At 42.1% G+C, this 20123-nt stretch overlaps 1 protein-coding gene across 3 annotated transcripts in view; it reads right to left on the reverse strand.

The window, feature by feature from the left end:
* Positions 1–9904: 9904 nt before the first annotated feature.
* NWD2 (NACHT and WD repeat domain containing 2) overlaps positions 9905–20123 on the reverse strand; it is a 155848-nt gene continuing 145629 nt past the window's right edge. For all 3 annotated transcript variants that reach the window (XM_083457957.1, XM_083457956.1, XM_083457958.1), the window contains 3 exons: positions 18947–19091; positions 17622–18211; positions 9905–14799 (listed from right to left, as the gene is read on the reverse strand). In XM_083457957.1, the coding sequence (XP_083314083.1) occupies positions 10861–14799; positions 17622–18211; positions 18947–19091 (4674 nt within the window). In that variant the 3' untranslated portion in view covers positions 9905–10860. The remainder of the gene's footprint in view (positions 14800–17621; positions 18212–18946; positions 19092–20123) is intronic.

Below are 20123 nucleotides of genomic sequence, written 5' to 3' on the forward strand. Positions count from 1 at the left end.
AGTGTATGCAACCTGAAGCGTCTGTAACCTGAAGTGTCTGTAACCCGAGGTATCACTGTACAGTGGTACCTCGGGTTAAGTACTTAATTCATTCCGGAGGTCCGTTCTTAACCTGAAACTGTTCTTAACCTGAAGCACCACCTTAGCTAATGGGGCCTCCTGCTGCCGCCGTGCTGCTGGAGCACGATTTCTATTCTCATCCTGAAGCAAAGTTCTTAACCCAAGGTACTATTTCTGGGTTAGCGGAGTCTGTAAGCTGAAGTGTATGTAAGCTGAAGTGTACGTAACCTGAAGCATATGTAACCCGAGGTACCACTGTATACACGTAACCACATGTGAATAACTCAAGGGCTGTCACATGGAAGACACAGCTAGTTTGTTTTCTCCTGCTCTGCAGGGTGGGACTCGAACCAATGGCTTCAAGTTACCAGAAAGGAGATTCTGACTCAACATCGGGGAAAACTTTCTGACAGTAAGGGTTGTTCGACGGTGGAATGGTCTCCCTCGGGAGGTGGTGGAGTCTTCTTCCTTGGAGGTTTTTAAGCAGAGGTTGGATGGCCACCTGTCATGGATGCTTCAGTTGAGATTCCTCCATTGCAGAGGGTTGGACTGGATAGTCCTTGGGGTCCCTTCCAACTCTATGATCTGCACATCAAATTGCTATTAAAGACATAGCTACAGAGGTGATTGAAGAGCTGGCAAGCTTATGGGAAGCAAAGGCTGGCTTTCACAGCCTTGAGCCTAGCAATGATTAATCTGCTAATTATGTGCCATTGGTTTCAGTCACATACCTCCTTCCAGGTGAGGACTGTAGTTTCAAAGAGATCATAGAATCATAGAGTTGGAAGAGACCACAAGGGCCATCGAGTCCAACCCCCTGCCAAGATACACTTGAAGGAAGCAAGGTGCACACGTCACACAAGGAACTAGGCTGCCTGAGGTGTTCTTGTGCACCCTTTTGGCACACAAGAGTTCTGCACGACTAGTTGCCAAAATTTGGGTGCTGGTTTTGGCGGAAAGGCATGGGAGTTCCTTCACTGCACAGAGGGAAGAAAATGAAGACTGAAAATGCTGTATAACACCAGTCAAGTTATCACAAATGTATAAATCAGAAGATAAGAAATGTTGGAAATGTAAGGTACATTTTATCATATGTGGTGGCAGTGTTAAGGTATAAAATTTTGGGGGGAAATGATATATAATGAACTGAAGAAAATGTTTAAAATAACTTTCCTTAACAAACCCAGAAGCCTTCCTATTAGGAATTATAGGAAGAGAAATACAAATAAATAAATAAAAACCTTTTCATGTATGTGACTACAGCTGCACAAATATTGATAGACCAATGCTGGAAAGAGGGAAAACTTCCCACATTTTTTTTTTGGCAAATTAAGTTAATGGAGTATGCAGAGATGGCTAAACTAACTGGTAGACTTAGAAATCAGGATTGGTAACAAATTTAAAAATGAATGGGGAACTTTTATTGCATATATGACAAAGCATTGTACACAAATAAATACATCAGCAGGATTCTAAAAACCACTTGTAATACTATCATAATAGATAAAAATAGATATGAATGGATGTAAATATGATTTGGACATGCACAATTTAACAATGAAATAATGGAGGGGGTAGAGGGAAGTCGGGGGATTGGAGAAATCCCATATTTCGGTACTGTATTGAATGTACAAACATTATGCAAAATGATACAGTTGTTCAATTTGTTTTTTTCTTAATGTTTATTATGTTTGCTATAATGAAAACCAATAAAAATTCTATTTATATATATATATATATAGAGAGAGAGAGAGAGAGAGAGAAAGGAAAATGAAGACTGCGAGTGTAGAGTAAGAAAGGGCTGCTGGGATACAGAATTGCAAATCACAGAAACATTCTTTCTTTCCATTGCTGTAGGCTAAGGAACTTCTACCCTCATGGGTTTAAAAAAAGCAGCTGTTGTTTTAATTTAGGTAATAATGCAAATGTTAAGCCTACATTGAGCTCCTTTGCATAAGCCATGGGTAGGCAAACTAAGGCCTGAGGGGTGGGGCAGATCTGGCCCAATCACCTTCTAAATCCGGCCCGCGGACGGTCCAGGAATCAGCTTGCTTTTACTTGAGTAGAATGTGTGCTTTTATTTAAAAAGCATCTCTGGGTTATTTGTGGGCCATTGGAATTCATTCATTTTTTCTCCCCAAAATATACTCTGGCACCCCACAAGGTCTGAGGGATAGTGGACCAGCCTCCTGCTGAAAAAGTTTGCTGACCCTTGCCATAACCAACACCCTGTCTCTGGTTTTTCTTCCATGAAATCAGATGTTGGCGCAATTAGCACTGGTTTTATATACCGTATTTTTTGCTCTATAAGACTCACTTTTCCCCTCCTAAAAAGTAAGGGGAAATGTCTGTGCGTCTTATGGAGCGAATGCAGGCTGTGCAGCTATCACAGAAGCCAGAACAGCAAGAGGGATTGCTGCTTTCACTGTGTAGTGATCCCTCTTGTTGTTCTGGCTTCTGAGATTCAGAATATTTTTTTTCTTGTTTTCCTCCTCCAAAAACTAGGTGCGTCTTGTGGTCTGGTGCGTCTTATAGAGCTAAAAATACGGTATTTTCCCCAGGTTCTTCTCTCTCACAGAATCATAGCATAGTAGAGTTGGAAGGAACCCATCTAGTCCAACCCCCTGCAATGCAGACTATAGTGTTTTTATGTTATATTGTTATGTTGTGGTGCTTTAATATAGTTCTTTTTCTATGGAAATATAGCGTTTTTATAGTGTTTCTCAAACAATATTTCGAGAAATGAAAGGATTCCTTAGCTTGTGAGGGTCAAACTGCACATTACATTTCCCATGCTTTAAAAAGTGTGCTTTAAATTGGCCGCTTTTATTTTGAAGACATTGTGGCCTCTAAATTCACACTGGGGCCCCATGCAAATTTCCTACTGCAAATAAACCTTTGCTTTGACTGTAAACTCTGTATTTGACTTCCTTCAGATTGTTTTACTGATGTTTTAATATTCTGTAAACCGCTTTGAGATTTTTCTTAAGAATATAAAGCGGTACAGAAGCGAAATAAATAAATAAAATAAATAAAATCCCCACAGGACAGTATTTGCCCTTGAAGATGCTGTTACTGCAACACCTTTAGGAATAAATATCAGACGGATGAGATTATTTTAAGCAGAAAACAACTGGCATGGAGTCCCAATCTGAGAACACATTGTGGGTTAAACCGACACAGGGCTGCGTTCAAAATAAAAATGACATGTTAAGTATGCTTTTAAAGAAATGCTTGAGAATTTGTAACATAGTTTGGCCATCACTGAGAAAGTCTTCTCAGTGGAACCACAGGGTTTCTAAAAACACTAAAAAAGCATTGTACAATAGACGGAAGAATGTGGAGGAAATTTACAGAATCCAAACATTTAATTTGGACCCGAGAAGGCTGCGAATGGCACAAAAAAGTGATACCCAAGAGATTGCCGTTACCTGTTTTATTCTTGTAGGGCAAAGGTGCAGAGGAGCATCTGGGGCACACCCAAAATTTGTGGTCAGCTACCAAACTGATAGGATGCCCTAGAACAGGGTAGGCAACCTAAGGCCCGGGGGCTGGATGCGGCCCAATCGCCTTCTCAATCTGGCCCGCGGACGGTCCAGGAATCAGCGTGTTTTTACATGAGTAGAATGTGTCCTTTTATTTAAAATGCACGTCTGGGTTATTTGTGGGGCCTGCCTGGTGTATTTACATGAGTAGAATGTGTGCTTTTATTTAAATGCATCCCTGGGTTATTTGTGGGGCATAGGAATTCGTTCATTTCCCCTCCCCTCAAAAAATATATAGTCCGGCCCCCCACAAGGTCTGAGGGACAGTGGACTGGCCCCCAGCTGAAAAAGTTTGCTGACCCCTGCCCTAGAATAGACTCCAGAATCCTCCATAAATGTTCCTTTGCAGGAAAAAATGGAAATAATATTCATAGAAAGGAAGTTTGGAAATCTCTGGCATAACAAGGTATGGTTCTGGTAAACGGCAGCAGAAGTTGCTTTTGGAAAGTTGGCTCATTCACTGAGCTTCTCGTTGTAAAGTAGGAATAGCAGCAACCAATGTCAATGTTGTTTTCCATGAGGATGAATAACGGAGTGTTATCTGCATACAGCCTTTAGGATAATAGGGAATATACTGTAAGTAATTCAGCTATGAGCAGGGCTGACCCAAGACATTTTGGCACTTGAGGAGTACCACAAAATGGTGCCCCTCTGTCCACTGGAGAAGAAGGGGTGAGTGAAGATTGAGATCAGGAACAAGGGGATCTACATTGGGATCTGCTGCCTCTGTGGATCCTGCCACCTGAGGCAGTTGCTTCATGGGTCAGCCGGCCCTAGCTATGAGAATTCATGTTTCTAGTTGTCTAAACTCCACTTACTACATTCTTGATGAATTAAGGGAATGGCTATCATGCCAAACTATGGAAAATAAAAAAGCTATTAAAATTTACGCTTCCACTTGGCTGTTTTTATTGGCAGTGATAAAGGTTGAGTAGGAGTTGAGATCTGGTTCTCCCCATCTCCATATGGATATACAGTCGTACCTTGGAATCTGTTCTGTAAGTCCGTTTGACTTCCAAAATGTTCGGAAACCAAAGCGCAGTTCTGATTGGCTGCAGGAAGCTCCTGCAACCAATCGGAAGCTGCGTCAGATGTTTAGCTTCCAAAAACTGTTCAAAAACTGGAACAATCACTTCCGGGTTTGTGGCGTTCGGGAGCCAAAACGTTCGAGAACTAAGCTGTTTGAAAACCAAGGTATGACTGTATAGAATATTTCAAGGGCAGACCCAACTTGCTACAGTGATTGCGAGTTTGGACACTGACTTCAATGACAGGTAAGCAGTGCCCTTTTACAGTGGTACCTCAGGTTAAGTACTTAATTTGTTCCGGAGGTCCGTTATTAACCTGAAACTGTTCTTAACCTGAAGCACCACTTTAGCTAATGGGGCCTCCTGTTGCTGCTGCACTGCCGGAGCACGATTTCTGTTCTCATCATGAAGCAAAGTTCTTAACCTGAAGCACTATTTCTGGGTTAGCGGAGTCTGTAACCTGAAGCGTATGTAACCTGAAGCGTATGTAACCCGAGGTACCACTGTACTTGTGTCTTCAGTGACTATGCCTTGACAGGTGTTCAGAGAGGGGAAAACAAGTCAACTGCGCCATCTAGCTGCAATATACAGCTGCTTACCTTTCCTATTAAACCCTCCATACGAATTGGAGAACAAAATTATAATTGTGGCCACAATAGCAAATGCATTCCAAAGGTGGAGGGCAAGCTTCTTGCCTCTGCTTGGTGTGACCCACATCTTCACTATATCTCATGGCAGTAGAACTCTTGACATGTGACTTCCCCACAATTTCTTCTGCTTTCCCTCCTGCGAAGCATAGCTATCAGCCTGGTCTTAAGTCTACCAAGACCCATTTCTATACTGCAACCCACCGTTTTGCAATCTGTAGTCCAGGAACGTTTGCAGTGGTTCCATTTGCGAGTTGCAAAGTTCACATCAATTCTCTGGTGGCCTTAGCCACCATGTTGTTGGCATCCATCTGTCTCAAAAGACAATGGAGTGCGCCTCTGGGGGTGAAGTCAAACCTCTGTGTTGGCAGCACTGAAGTGCTATCTCCAGGGTGCAAGCCTGGGCAGTGTCTATGGGGGTCCTGGACTGCCCAGATGACAAGACCTCTTGGCCTACAAGGAGGAATACAAACAAGACACTATCCAACCCTCTTAGGGACTCCACTCTGGATCTGTGTAGTCTTTCCTTCAGCAATGACAAACCTAGACATCATCTTAAAAAGCAGAGACATCACCTTGCCAACAAAGGTCTGTATGGTTAAAGCTATGGTTCCCAGTAGTGATATATGGAAGTGAGAGCTGGACCATAAAGAAGGCTGATCGCCGAAGCATTGATGCTTTTGAATTATGGTGCTGGAGGAGATTCTTGAGAGTCATATGGACTGCAAGAAGATCAAACCTCTTCATTCTGAAGGATATCAGCCCTGAGTGCTCACTGGAAGGACAGATCCTAAAGCTGAGGCTCCAATACTTTGGCCACCTCATGAGAAGAGAAGATTCCCTGGAAAAGACCCTGATGTTGGGAAAGATGGAGGGCACAAGGAGAAGGGGACAACAGAGGACGAGATGGTTGGACAGTGTTCTCGAAGCTACCAGCATGAGTGTGACCAAAGTGCGGGAGGCAGTGGAAGACAGGCGTGCCTGGCGTGCTCTGGTCCATGGGGTCATGAAGAGTCGGACACGACTAAACAACAAGTCTTTCCTTCTCCTGAAGATATACCAGAAGGTAGCAGAAGTTTAGGATCAGCATTTTCCTTTTCCAAGAAGTTGATGAGCCCCATCTGCCTCTCATTTTCCTCTACACCATGTGCAGAAACCACCTTCTTGATTGTTGGACCTACTATTGGCCATGTCTGTTCAATCTGTCGGAGCCTGGCTTTGCATGCAGAGGAAGCCTGTAACTCATTGAGGGTTTGAGACCCATCGGCTACCCTTACCTGGTTTAGCCAACCAGTTGAATCTGCTCCCGTGTTGTGGCCACTGTTGCACACCGACAGCTTCTAGGAGCCACAGGTGAGATCTGACTGCAAGGTGCAGACCCAAGGTGGGATAACTACCCCAGAAGAAGCACGATGTGTCCCCCACCAGAGGTACTAACTCTCCCCTAACACCCCCAAGTCACAACTAGCTATTGTTAATATGGGCACAACAGCACAACAGGGTATTTTTGTGACTGCATTTGTGAAATGCTTTGAAAAGTTAAGGAAACTTTTAAAAACCATGTATTGCTATTATATTTGCAACATCTCCAGCCAGGTATATATGATTTCCAGAGGGATCTTTATCAGGGAACAGCTGATCATTTTACAGTCATACCTCGGGTTGAAGTAGCTTTGGGATAAGTATTTTCGGTATATTTCGCTGCGGTGAGCCGGAAGTAACGGAGCGCATTACTTCCGGGTTTCGCCACTCGTGCATGTGCAGACAGTCAAAATGACGTCACACGCATGTGCGGCAAATCGTGACCTGTGCACGCGCATACGCAGGTTGCACTCGCTTCTGGATGCATCCAGAGGTACCACTGTAGTGTAATACACAGTGGGCAGATTCATCCTTCCACTGCAATCCTTAAGTGAAGTGCTTTTTTTCCGTAGGAGGAACTGGCGGCCATTAATTTATCTCTGAAAAATAATGTAGCTAGATCAGGAAGAATAAAAGTTTTATAGTTCATTGGGCTTAGCTTCACCTTAACCCTGAACCAGTGTTCCAGGTTTTTAAGAGGAGCAAGTGTCCCCCCTCCATCTACAATCTAAGCAGCTGTAGCTCATATTCTGTCTTATAGAACTCAGTGAGTATCATTGGGAACTGTGTTCCTCAGCCGTCTGAAAATCCTTTCATTTGATTTCACACCTTACCATGATTTTAGCAAGTTACAAAGCCTTGGGAATGGGATTTTATTCAGACTAAGTGATGATTACTGCTCATTGCCACTGGTCAGCAAAGCTGTGGGGCACCGGCAGAGAACTTTGAAATTCCATTTGCACTGTGCTACTCATCTGGACCGACACCAGGAGGAAATTTGCTTTTTCGAAATAAAAAATCCCACCCTAGTTTCATTATGTAGTTTATATTTATTCATACAAACAATGCATACACAAGACTGTATATTGTTTGAAGACAGCAATAGATTTCTAATTTAAACAACTCTGTAACAAAATTTAACTAAATTTAACATTTATGAAAATATAAATCTCTGATTGGGTAGTTCTTCCCCAACGATACAAAGTTTACATAAAAACATTCAATATGATCTATTGGTTGCAAACAAGTTAGGAAAATCATTCAAGTCACTTGATATATATATATATATACTAGATTGGCTTTTACATAGAATAGTCACACACTGTAGTTATTCCCTAGTTTAGGTATTTGTTTCCTGGAAATTTGGTCACTAAGACTCAAAACAGAAGTGATAGTGGCAGACCCAATTGTTCCAACTCGGGTCTGTCCCAAACATGCATAAAGCGTGGCTTGTGTGTGTCCAAATTTTAAAGCCAACGGGTATATTATTGGGGATGCACCTATAGTTAACCTCTTTTGCCAAAGGTGTTTTTTTCTTGACTGGTATTAAGAGCCCAGTTAAGGGAAAGAATTGTCACTGGAGAAATAGTTGTTGGGAGCAAAGGTTTAGCACCTCCACTCCTGAAACCTTTCCCCTTTTTTTATAAATGAAAAAATCAAGCCACTTTCCGCCACTTTATATGTAATTAGGGCAGACTCCAGCCTAAACAAACAGGTACCCTACTCTCGAGTAGTGCCGGAGTTCAATTTTCAACATCTAAGAATACAAGCAAGTCGGTTTCATTCACATCCTTTGAAACGTGTGCCAAGGACATGCCACATTTAAGATAAGCAAGTAAGGAAAACAAACCTCTCACCTTTCCACAGCTCCATTAAACTGCCCACAACAGACACCCTGATCCTAAATTCTTGGCCCCCTTGATCTGCTGTTTACACCAACTCAATGCCCCTGTAATGCTAACTCTGTGGTTTCAGTTTGCTGAACATTGTGCTGGTATTATTGCTTATCATATAAGCACTTGCAGCAAAATCGCTAGGCTGGTTCTCACTTGCATGTACATCGTCTGACCCCGTGTCACTTGACAATTCAGCACTTGATGAATCTTGGTGGAATGTGTGAAGTATCTGAATTGAAAAATACTGAGCTTGAGTTGTCGTTGAGTGGGAGACACGAATGGTCTGCCTGTGATGGATCTGTGGTTGTGGTCAATTAGTGACACAAATGCTTGTGGGACTCAACACCCAAGGCTGGGTTATTTGATATTTAGAGATGGATATTCTACTACAAAATGCTGCCTGGCAGGAATGGCTCATGCGTGTGGTATTTAGCTCTCACACTTTAAAATACATATGAGCTGTGATTAGGCCTCCATGAGGCCCCCACTCTCACACACAAGCACACACACAAGCCATTCAGGCTTAGGCAGCTCATGTAGTTTGCATCTCCCGTAAGAAGTGTGAAAAATTGGCCACTACGTTCCAAGTACCGTATTTTTTGCTCTCTAAGATGCACCAGACCATAAGACGCACCTAGTTTTTGGAGGAGGAAAACAAGAAAAAAAATATTCTGAATCTCAGAAGCCAGAACAACAAGAGGGATCGCTGTGCAGCGAAAGCAGCGATCCCTCTTGCTGTTCTGGCTTCTGGGATAGCTGTGCAGCCTGCATTCGCTCCATAAGACGCACACACATTTCCCCTTACTTTTTAGGAGGGGAAAAGTGAGTCTTATAGAGCAAAAAATACGGTACTTTCCCCTTAATAGAGCTGTGGATTGGGGCGTCAGAATGTACGTAGCTCGTTTCTGAGTTCAACTGAGTGAGCCAAGCAATCAGAAATAAAGAAGGGTATCCCACAACTTCTGCCTTGAAATTGATACAGTTCTATAAAAAGGCCATGAACAGTTCTACAGCAGGAAGTGAAGAGGCATAAATACTGTATATAGAAGTAAGAAATTCATTAGAAAGTCGAACAGGAAAGAACCCTTTGAGGAAGCCAGAATCCTGCTCCCTTCCCCCCAGCACATACAGAAGCGTAATGTTAGTCCCAGAGTATTTGGTCATCTGATCTGTGTTTCACACAGGGAAGAACAGGAATGATAGTAAGGCAAACACTACGAGAATCAAGAGCGACACACACAGCATTTCTGAATGCTTCCTGTTCAGATTTCTGCAAGGAGTGGAATATTTGGGACAACAGAACTAATGATACCGGGGTTTTTTTTGACAACAAAAGATATAATGGAACAGGGTGGGTGGGTTTGACTCTTAATGCCCTTTTCCGTTGAAAATGTTATTTTATACACAGTACTAAAATACAGTGTGAAAGAGACAGAAAACAACACGATTTCAGGAGTTAAGTTCCTTTCTTACATGATCTAGCAGTTCCTATGATTTGAAATAGAAAAACTTGAATAGAAGTCCAAATGTAGAAATTTTGTAACTTTCAGTTTGTTATTATGACTGATTTGTTGTGTCACATGTGCCTATTTTTTATTTGTAGGTTATCAGGGTTGTAGCCAACCGAAGTTGTACTCAGAGCAGACCCACTGAAATTAATGGACCTATGTCCATTAGTTTTAATGGGTTTACTGTATTACTAGTACTGGACACAATGCTTAGCTTCTCTATTCTTTCTGTACAATGGGTGCAATCCAAGCAAAGTGAAGTCTCACTGATTTTAGTGGGAGCGATTCCTATGAAGCATTTGACCCGAATGAAATCAGAAAGACCCTGGAGTTCTGTTTACTGACCGAATTGTGCTTGCCCCCATTTTCCCCCATAATACAAATAGCTACTACTTCAAAAGCTTACAGAATGCGTCTGGACTGACATGTGACATTCTCATTTGCACCATCCGAAGGATAATTTTTTTTTTTTTTTTTTGCACATGATAGTAATTCGAAGTAGCCAGAGATTTAGGCTTATGCCTACCTGGATTTTAAAATTTTTGAACCACCTCATTCCAATATGAAATGTAGTTTCATTTCTTGTTAGAAAGCTTTATAACATTTTCTTCCTCCAACATTTTAGGTTGGCATAATAAATGATATTGCTAGAAATTTTCACTCAAGGCATTGAAGGAAGCCTTATATTTCAATAATTTTTTCTAGACTCTGCAACCCACTAATTGCTTTAAATTTGCTCTTTCCCGATTTGTTGGTAGTAAAATATAAATGGGATAAGCAGAGATTTGTTGAACTAGTTTCTTGTTAATTTATGATCAATTGTCAGGGGTGAACCCGTGGCTTCTGCAATCTATGGCAGAGCACACTTTGTCATAGCAATAGTTGTGTTTTTTGGTTGGAGTTGCCTCACCTGCCTCGGGGTCTGTCACTGTGATGGGACTGTCCCTTGCAAACACCTCTGTAGACTCCCTCCATATACAGTCTGCTGTCACCTTGAAATTATAATTGTGACACTTCGGTCTAATCACTTGTGTTGCATTGCTGAAAATCTGTCGGCTATTTGAAGTAGCAATTTTAATTTTCAGCGCTGCATCCACTCGATCCACTACAGTATAAGTGCCTATGCTTCCATCATCAAAGCCTACAATGATGTTCAAATGCCTCTGGGAAAGAGCAAGGAAAGTTGGTGTTTTGTAAAGGGAGCAAGCACCAATGTTTTTGCCATCTGCTAGTCTCATTACAATCAAGATAGAGATTGCACCATTATCATCATCCTCTTCACCAGTGCGAAAACAAATGTATACAAGGTAGCGGCCGTCCCGAGACAGCTTCTGCCTCCAGATGATACCGGAAGCATGAACAACGCGGAGTTTGCCACTGTGAAGATCAAGGACGTTGATATTCTCATCGCCGCGGGATATGATGCCCAGTTTTCCGTTGGGTGATATTTCAAAATCTTCCAAAGTCTTCAAGAAAGTGTTGGGCAGTTGCACACGTCTACAAATCACTTCTTCAGTAAGACTCCAGATGTTTACAGTTTCAGTAGATGTTATGAAGACTACAATATCGGGGCAATCTGGGATCAGTTTAATATCGACGATGGCAATGCCATCATCGCAACAGAACTTCTTGGTTATACTCCCTGTCCACAAACTCACCGCCAAGACTTTATTTTTTGTCATTCCAACGACAAATGTGTTCGCGGTAGTTATAAATGCATTCTGTAAGGCTACAAGAATATTGCAAACTCTGTGGCCTGTTGCCAGTCTCCAAACTCTTGATGCGTTTTGCTCACAGAGGGAGACAACAAACTGATCGTTGTGTGTTATCAAGAGCTGACATATCTTTTGTCCGTTGATACGGAACAGATTTTCACCCGAACCAGTGTGCCATACATACTGACTGCATTTATCATCAGACGTAATCATCAAATCACCAGTGGAAGTCAGCACACAGTTTTCAACAATGCTTTCATGCTTAAACACAGCTTCAATGAACCCCGTGCCAAAATTCCACTTGTGTATAGTTTCAGACCCATCGAGTGTATAAATCACTTCACCCCGGGAAGACAAGACCAATCTTTGGATTGGCTTGCCTGTTTTGTCAATGTTGGACATAGCAGTTATGATATCTATATCCCATATAGAAAGGACACCACTGGTAGATAAGGATAGCAGCATGTTATGATGGTTGGATTTAATTAATCTGACTATGTTTCCTGAGATTTCTTGTAAGCTGGCCATGCACTGCCCTGTGTCTCTCCTCCAAACAAAAATGGCAGAGGTATTTTCAATAGAAGCAACAATACAGTCCCCATTTTTGGACAGTACAGCTGAGACAAATCGCTCGTTATGTTTCGCTCTAAACTTTTCAACTATTTTCCACATGGCTGTGTCAAGAAGTTCTATATTGAGGGCCTTACATATTAAAATTGCACTTTGATCTTCAGCCAGTTCAAAGCTGACAAATTCACTGTCCCCTCTCTTGCAATCAAAGTCATCTGTTAGTTGGGGGTTGGCGACATCCTCCGTGTTCCAAATGGAAAGACCCCCTTCGCTGTCCACCATCACCATTTCTTGAGCTGTATCTAGGACAAGAAGGAACTTGACAAAGCCACCGGAAAACTCAGAGGTCACCGTGGCCAGCTTGTCCCCGCTACCTAAATGGAATATAGACGCAGTATTCAAGTACTGTCCGCAGAAAGCATACATTCCATCTGGGGAACACTGGACACAAGTCACTTCATACCAGCAGTGGAACTGATAAAGTGGCCATCCATAAAGTAGATCGATCACGGTGACATCTTTGCTAGCTTCTAGCCAAGAAAGTGCATGGTTTACTGACAATGTAAATCCATTTATAAAACTAGAACCTACACCAATCCCACCATGTTTTGATCCCTTAATCTCTACCTCAGACAGAAGGCAGGAGTTTAGGTTGTCGTAAATCAAGAGCGTGTTCTTTGTTGTGGCCACCACAAGGTATTTTTCATCACTTGTAAGCTTCATGCCCAATATCACTGACTGAGCTGTTGTAATTTGCCTCAGTAGCTGGCGGGTCTCCACATCCCAGGTACTGATGGAGCCGTTTTCTAGAGCCACAATGACCGTATTTGGATTAAAAGTGGGCAGGATTTCTGTCACTTGAGTGCAACTAGAGGACAAAGGCAATCTCTCTGGGCTGTAAGTCACATCCATAGAGGAATGCAATGGAACAATGGAGCAATATTTGGGGCCATCTTTGTCACATTCCAGAAGAAGCTGCCTCAGTTTCGGCAAGGAGCTGGCAACTGGGAGAAGCCTCTGTTGCAATTCAGCTGAGAGAGTGCCTGGGTATTTCATCACTTTGTATTTTATAGCACGGAGCGTGGTTGCAAGGAACTTCAGCTCTTTTTCCTGCGAGTAGTTATAGGCCAACTCCACATCAGAGAGGGCTTTGTCAAACTGCCCAATTTTGATCATGGTGTACAGCCAGCTGAAGTTCATAATGACACCGTACAACATGTCGTCTGTTTTCCCACATCGTGTGAGGTGGTGCAGAAGCTCTGTCATTTTCCTGTGGTTGACAAAAAAGATGTCAGGCTCCAAAGGGTTGCACTGGAATACCCAAGGCTGATCAGGTGACTGCCTATCAAAATTTGTCTGGTCCATGATGTGCCTCTCGTCATCATTCATGCTCCGACTGTCGCTGTCAAGGCAACCATTCAGATATTGATCTTCACTGTAAAGAGATTTCCTTCTGCCTCCTGACCAAACACCCAGAAAATACTCTGCCATCACGGTATGCATTTCGTGAACGTCTTCTTCGTTGTGAAGATACATCTTTTGGGCTATAAGTTGCAGGTGCCTGTTTGCCCAGACTAGTAATGTAACGTTTTTTACTTGCCTTTCTATCAGGTAGCCCGTTAGTCCTTCTTTCAGCTTTGCAATGTAGATGTAAGGTACCCTCAGAGGGTTATGTTGCCTGATGCTTTCGTTTAATTCAAACATAACCGTGTTGTCAAGTGCTAAAATGTCTTCCAGTTCCATTTCACTCAGACCGGATTTTGCCATGGTGATGTAGCCAAGGGCTCGGGACAAAAGCCTTGGCCCACAGCTGGTCTCTAGAGACCAGAACATCTGCTCTATGCTATCGTGAACAGTAACACAGAGAGAAGACTCATCAACATCTTTGTGAGATCTCCAGTTTCGGACTTCTCGGAAGGTTAGATTTACAAACATGGGCAGTGTGCATTTGGAAAAAGCTTCGTTGACATAAATTTGCTGGCCTGATGTTACTTTTCTCTTGACTTGGAGCAGCTGCTGCTTGAGAACTTGACTACACATCTTCCTGTCCCTAGGAGTCAACTCAATATAGTTATCATCGTCGTGTATAAGGCACCTCAGTTTTTGCAGTATTCCATGTTTGTTCGGCAGTGTTGACAAAATGATTCGGACCGAACGGGGCAGATGAACAGGGAGCCACCATAACTTTCTAGCATCATCATTATCCGAAAGCTGCTCTAGAGCATCAAATATCAGAACCAGAGGTCTATGAAATGAAGACTCATTCAAAAGGTTTATAAACAAGTCCCGAAGGTCGTGGATTTTTTTGGGGTAGCTTTGTACGAGGCATCGGTAGTTAATTGCTAACTGCTCACAAATACTTTGAAGGAGATTCCTAAGATCTGTACTCATCTCTGTGGATCCCAAAAACCTTATAACTACCACAGGGTCAGATTCTGGTCCCATTTCTTCCTTTAGCCAAGCATAAGCCTACAAATGCAGAAGTATAAATAGATTAATATGTGGACTAGGGGAGATAATGCAAATCAAACAATAAAGAAAGAACAATAAAAATGTGAGACATAAGGCAGTTCCACTCTGCTTTATGAACAAATATTAAGTAGAACAGATTTAAGGGTAATATCCAACTAAATCATATTCATCCAGTGATGTCAATGACTAACTTACGCCCATTCATTCAAATGGATCTATTCTGAGTATGACTTAGTTAGATAATAATAATAATAATAATAATAATAATAATAATAATTTATACCCTGCCCATCTGACTGGGTTTCCCCAGTCACTCTGGGCAGCTCCCAACAGAGGACTAAAAATAGAATAAAACTTCAAACATTAAAAACTTCCCTAAAGAGGGCTGTCTTCAGATGTCTTCTAAAAGTCAGCTAGTTGTTTATTTCCTTGACATCTGGTGGGAGGGTGCCACCACCAAGAAGGCCCTCTGCCTGGTTACCTGTAACCTCACTTCTCAGAGTGAGGGAACCGCCAGAAGGCCCTCAGAGCTGGACCTCAGTGTTCACGCTGAATGATGGGAGTGGAGATGCTCCACCCTTAGGTTGCAATCCTAACCCCATTTACCTAGGAGTGAATTTAGTAGGACTTACTTTTGATTCAAGGTGTGCTGTAAGTCTGTGTTGGGGGTTTCCACTCTACTATGGAGGTAGATGCTACACAGCTGACTACCAAGTGGTCCCTAGTACTTCAACTTTGTCAGCACCTTCTTACTTTCCCTACCGATAACTATGGAAGCCATAACCCACCATATGGCTGGCCCACTGAGCAGGTGAACAAAGTTGGGTGCTGGAGACAGCAAATATGATTATTATTCTATTCTGTGATATTCAAATGAGCGACAGGAATATTGCAAGGGATACTGTATAAGTCTGCAGGTCGCGATTGCTAATTAATTACATCATGCGGCTTTCTCTTTTATTCTCTCTCTTTTTAATAAGTGGAATGGTCAGAGATGTACTATTTTTTTCTGGACATTCTATAGAAGACCTTTGTATGAATTCATGTTTGGGCAGTGTAAATTGTAGTAACTAAACAGGAACTTAGGGCTTCACCGAATGGCAGGTCCTACATTAATCCTACTGAAGTAGTCATGTTGAAAATAGTGGGTTGGATCCATTTACCAAGTGGTGGTAGAACATTAGAGTTAAGGTACGTGGTTATTTCTGGGGTGGAAGACCCACCTTCCTCAAATTTCACATTATAAAAAATGGGGGAAATATCCTTATGTGCTACAAAATGATTTCCATAAAGCCTCGGCTTTACTATATTGTGCAAGGTTATTTTAGGTCAGCAAAGCTGAGAAGGAAAATCACTTTGTGGTGCTACTTCCACCACACAATTGACTAGCATTTACCGTATTTTTCGCTCTATAAGACCCACCAGACCACAAGACGCACCTAGTTTTTAGAGGAGGAAAACAAGAAAAAAAATATTCTGAATCTCAAAAGCCAGAACAGCAAGAGGGATCGCTACGCAGTGAAAACAGCAATCCCTCTTGCTGTTCTGGCTTCTGGGATAGCTGCGCAGCCTGCATTCGCTCCATAAGACGCACACACATTTCCCTTACTTTTTAGGAGGGAAAAAGTGAGTCTTATAGAGCAAAAAATACGGTATTTCTTAACAGTATTTATAGGTTGCCCTGTGGCAAAAAAACCCCAAAACTCTTAGGGTGGCTCATAAGAAGAAATAAAACCATTTAGAATTAAGCAAAAATAAATCTAAAGATATAAAACAGATAAAAACATTATGTTTTTACCTATATATTTTCCCTGAAACACTCCCCGCCCCCAATGCTAACATTCCACCAGAATGATTTCAGGAGCCTGTCCACAGTGACAAATGTTGCATGGGAACCAGTCTTCTATCACTGTTGCATATGGCAAGTCATTAAAAGTGCTGCTAACAATTCAAGAGCAGTATTGTTTGCAATGGAAGTGTAATTCTTGCACATTTAATGAAGTGAGTGTATGGCTGCCTAGCTGGATTTTATTTTTTCTTATCTGCTGTGGCTTGAGCAGGTGCTCAGTTCAACAGCGGAGGAAGTCTATACATGCATCTCCTTCACAGGAAATTGATGGATCACAGCATGCCAGCAATTTTAATGCCTGCGATAGAAAATCAGGGGGGTTTCTCAGTGATGAGAAAAATAATGGCAAACAGGTTTTCCTGAAAAACAATTTCAATGAAAGCCATGGTGGACAGTTGGATATATTCCCAGGTAAGCGTTCAGTTCACAAATGGCAATGTTAAGGCATAAGAAGCCAGCATATTACTTTATGCGAACTGACTGGGCATCCTAGAACATGCTCAAGAATTTTCTGTGCCAGATGAGCTCAGGGGTTTCTTGGTGCAGAAAGAATAGTATTAAAAGAAGGGCAATTTGCCAAACTGCTGGGTATTATATATGGGATGAAATGTACCCCTTCTTCAAAAAGATCTAAAGATGTCTTTACAAAACATACTTTTATTTTTTGGCAAAATGAAGAATGTGGTCACTAAAATAATCCACCCACCCTCAGAACTTCAGAGCATAGGAAAAAGAGGGTGTGTTGACAAATTTATGCAAATTTATTGCACTTTATGCAAATTTATTGCAATTTTTGTACCAATCTGCTCTAAGAATAGGACAACACAGTGGGAGTCTTTAGGAGCACCTATAATGATAGCTTGTCATAAAAATATGGGTTTATAGATGTACTCAAATTAAAACATAGTATTTTTGCAGTTAAATTTACAGCAGCAAAATAAATACACATAGGTGTTTGCGTGTGTTTTACCTTCTTTGCCACTTCCGCTAATAAAAATGTTTTTCCAGTGCATGGTCCTCCATATATGACAAGAGGGTTAATGTGTCCCATTTTCCTAGGTAGAATGTATTTGTGCATAATATTCCTAGCATCACATCTGTACTCATAGAATGACGAGTAGGTTCTACATAGTGAGGAATGTTGAAGGACTTCATCATACAGCCAGTCTGTCTCTATGTCAAAATTCTGTTGCACGGTTGCCTGAATTATATCCACCATGTCTTCATAGAACTGTTTGCCAAGCCCTTCGATGTAGTGGTTCTCCACTTCTTGGGTGTAACCATGTTTGATGTCGCAATGAGTGACAGAGGTGTAGACTCTCAAATTCGATGAAGCAACAATGGTAGGAACAAATTCATCCCTGAGTTTGATGAGTTTCTCCAGCGCTTCCGGGTCCCGCAGAAACTTTCCACCCGTATGAAACACGTCCATGTATTTCTCCATCTCGGGAACTTTAACAAAACGTTCTATGTTTGCAATCTTCCGAATGTAGCAAACGCACTTCTTCAGGAAAGCTGGGGTTTGTTTTCCTAAGGCGAAATCAAATTCATCTTCGATAGCTGGGAGGGGAACAAAAGAGCAAAGAGGAAATCTAAAGTCCACACAAAACAGAATGAAAAGTGCTCTGTCACATTCAAAACTGAAGCAGACCACCTAGGCTTCCTCCAACCCTTCCCTTATATTCTGTTGCTGGTGACAAGGTTCCACAAGGGAGGAATCGATGCACTTTGTAGTCTCTGCATTGCCTTCTCTGTCTCTTGGTTGCTCAGCGCCATGACCAAGAGACAGAAGCTAGGCACGGTCATAGTCAATTAATAAAAAGGTAAAGGGACCCCTGACCATTAGGTTCAGTCGTGACCGACTCTGGGGTTGCGGCGCTCATCTCGCTTTATTGGCCGAGGGAGCTGGCATACAGCTTCCGGGTCATGTGGCCAGCATGACTAAGCTGCTTCTGGCGAACCAGAGCAGCACACGGAAATGCCGTTTACCTTCACGCCGGAGTGGTACCTAGTTATCTACTTGCACTTTGACGTGCTTTCGAACTGCTAGCTTGGCAGGAGCAGGGACCGAGCAACGGGAGCTCACCCTGTTGCGGGGATTCGAACCGACGACCTTCTGATTGGCAAGTCCTAGGCTCTGTGGTTTAACCCACAGCGCCACCCGCGTCCAGTCAATTAATAATTACACACAATTATTACAATCAAGATAAAAGGAAAATGTTTCCTTTTTTGCATGTACTTGGCTGATCGCAGAAATATATGTATGTACACTGCATGCCCAAATTCGATGTTTACCAGAGGAAAGATATCTCTTTGCTTGAGTGTGTTTCATTTTCCCCTTTTCATAAAGCATCTTCACAGCTGTCTTAATCATCATCTTAATCTCTTCTGATATCTCCTGCCATTTGCTGTCACTGACAGGGTTCGAAGATGCTTCCATCTTTAAAACAACAACAAAAACCAATAGTTAATTAAAGCTGAAGATGCCAGCATCGATTCCTTCACCAACCACCAAGGTTGTATTTAAGAGATTGGGCAACAGTAGTTAAAATAACATAGCAAAGACGAAGTTCCCCCATAGTTAGAAATTTCTCATTTTTCCTTATTTCCAGGAATGCCTGGAATAGATGGGGCTTGCACCATGAAGGATAGGAAATAAGGGGTATACCGTATTTTTTGCTCTATAAGACTCACTTTTTCCCTTCTAAAAAGTAAGGGGAAATGTGTGTGCGTCTTATGGAGCGAATGCAGGCTGCACAGCTATCCCAGAAGCCAGAACAGCAAGAGGGATTGCTGCTTTCACTGAGCAGTGATCCCTCTTGCTGTTCTAGCTTCTGATATTTAGAATATTTTTTTTCTTGTTTTCCTCCTCCAAAAACTAGGTGCGTCTTGTGGTCTGGTGCATCTTATAGAGCGAAAAATACGGTAACACCTACTGAAAATAAGGAAAGTCTCATTACAGAGCTGGCCTGCACATCCATATCCCTAACAAGATTACTGCAACATCAAGTGACAAATTGAATGTTATAATTGGATATCAGATACTCTAGAGAGAACTGTGATATAATATTTCAGGCAGAACTTTCATGCTGCTTCATGTCACCTGATATGCAGTGCATTTCAATGGAGTCAGTTCATACATTTAGCTGCTGTTTATCAAAGCTGAGTCTACACACACTTCCAGTTCAGAATTCTAGTTCAGCATGAGGTGAAAGGGGTGACAGTACCACTTCTGTCTACACACATTGAAGACTCTCTCACATTGAAAAATTACAGAAAATAAAGGCTAACAAAGCAGGGGGAAATGTTCTAGGTTAGCCCATTCCCTGCTGTGGGAGTTTTCTGTTTTCAGAAAAGCAATGTAAATTTCTCCCTCAGCTGCCTTGAGTTTGAAGTGGCCCTGTCTATTCTGCTGCACACGTAGATCAATCAATGTACAGAAACCGAGTTATGTACATGCAAATTTGAGCAA

The sequence above is a fragment of the Podarcis tiliguerta genome (genome assembly GCF_965153285.1).
Source record: "Podarcis tiliguerta genome assembly, chromosome: 9".
Classification (NCBI taxonomy): Eukaryota; Metazoa; Chordata; class Lepidosauria; order Squamata; family Lacertidae; genus Podarcis; species Podarcis tiliguerta.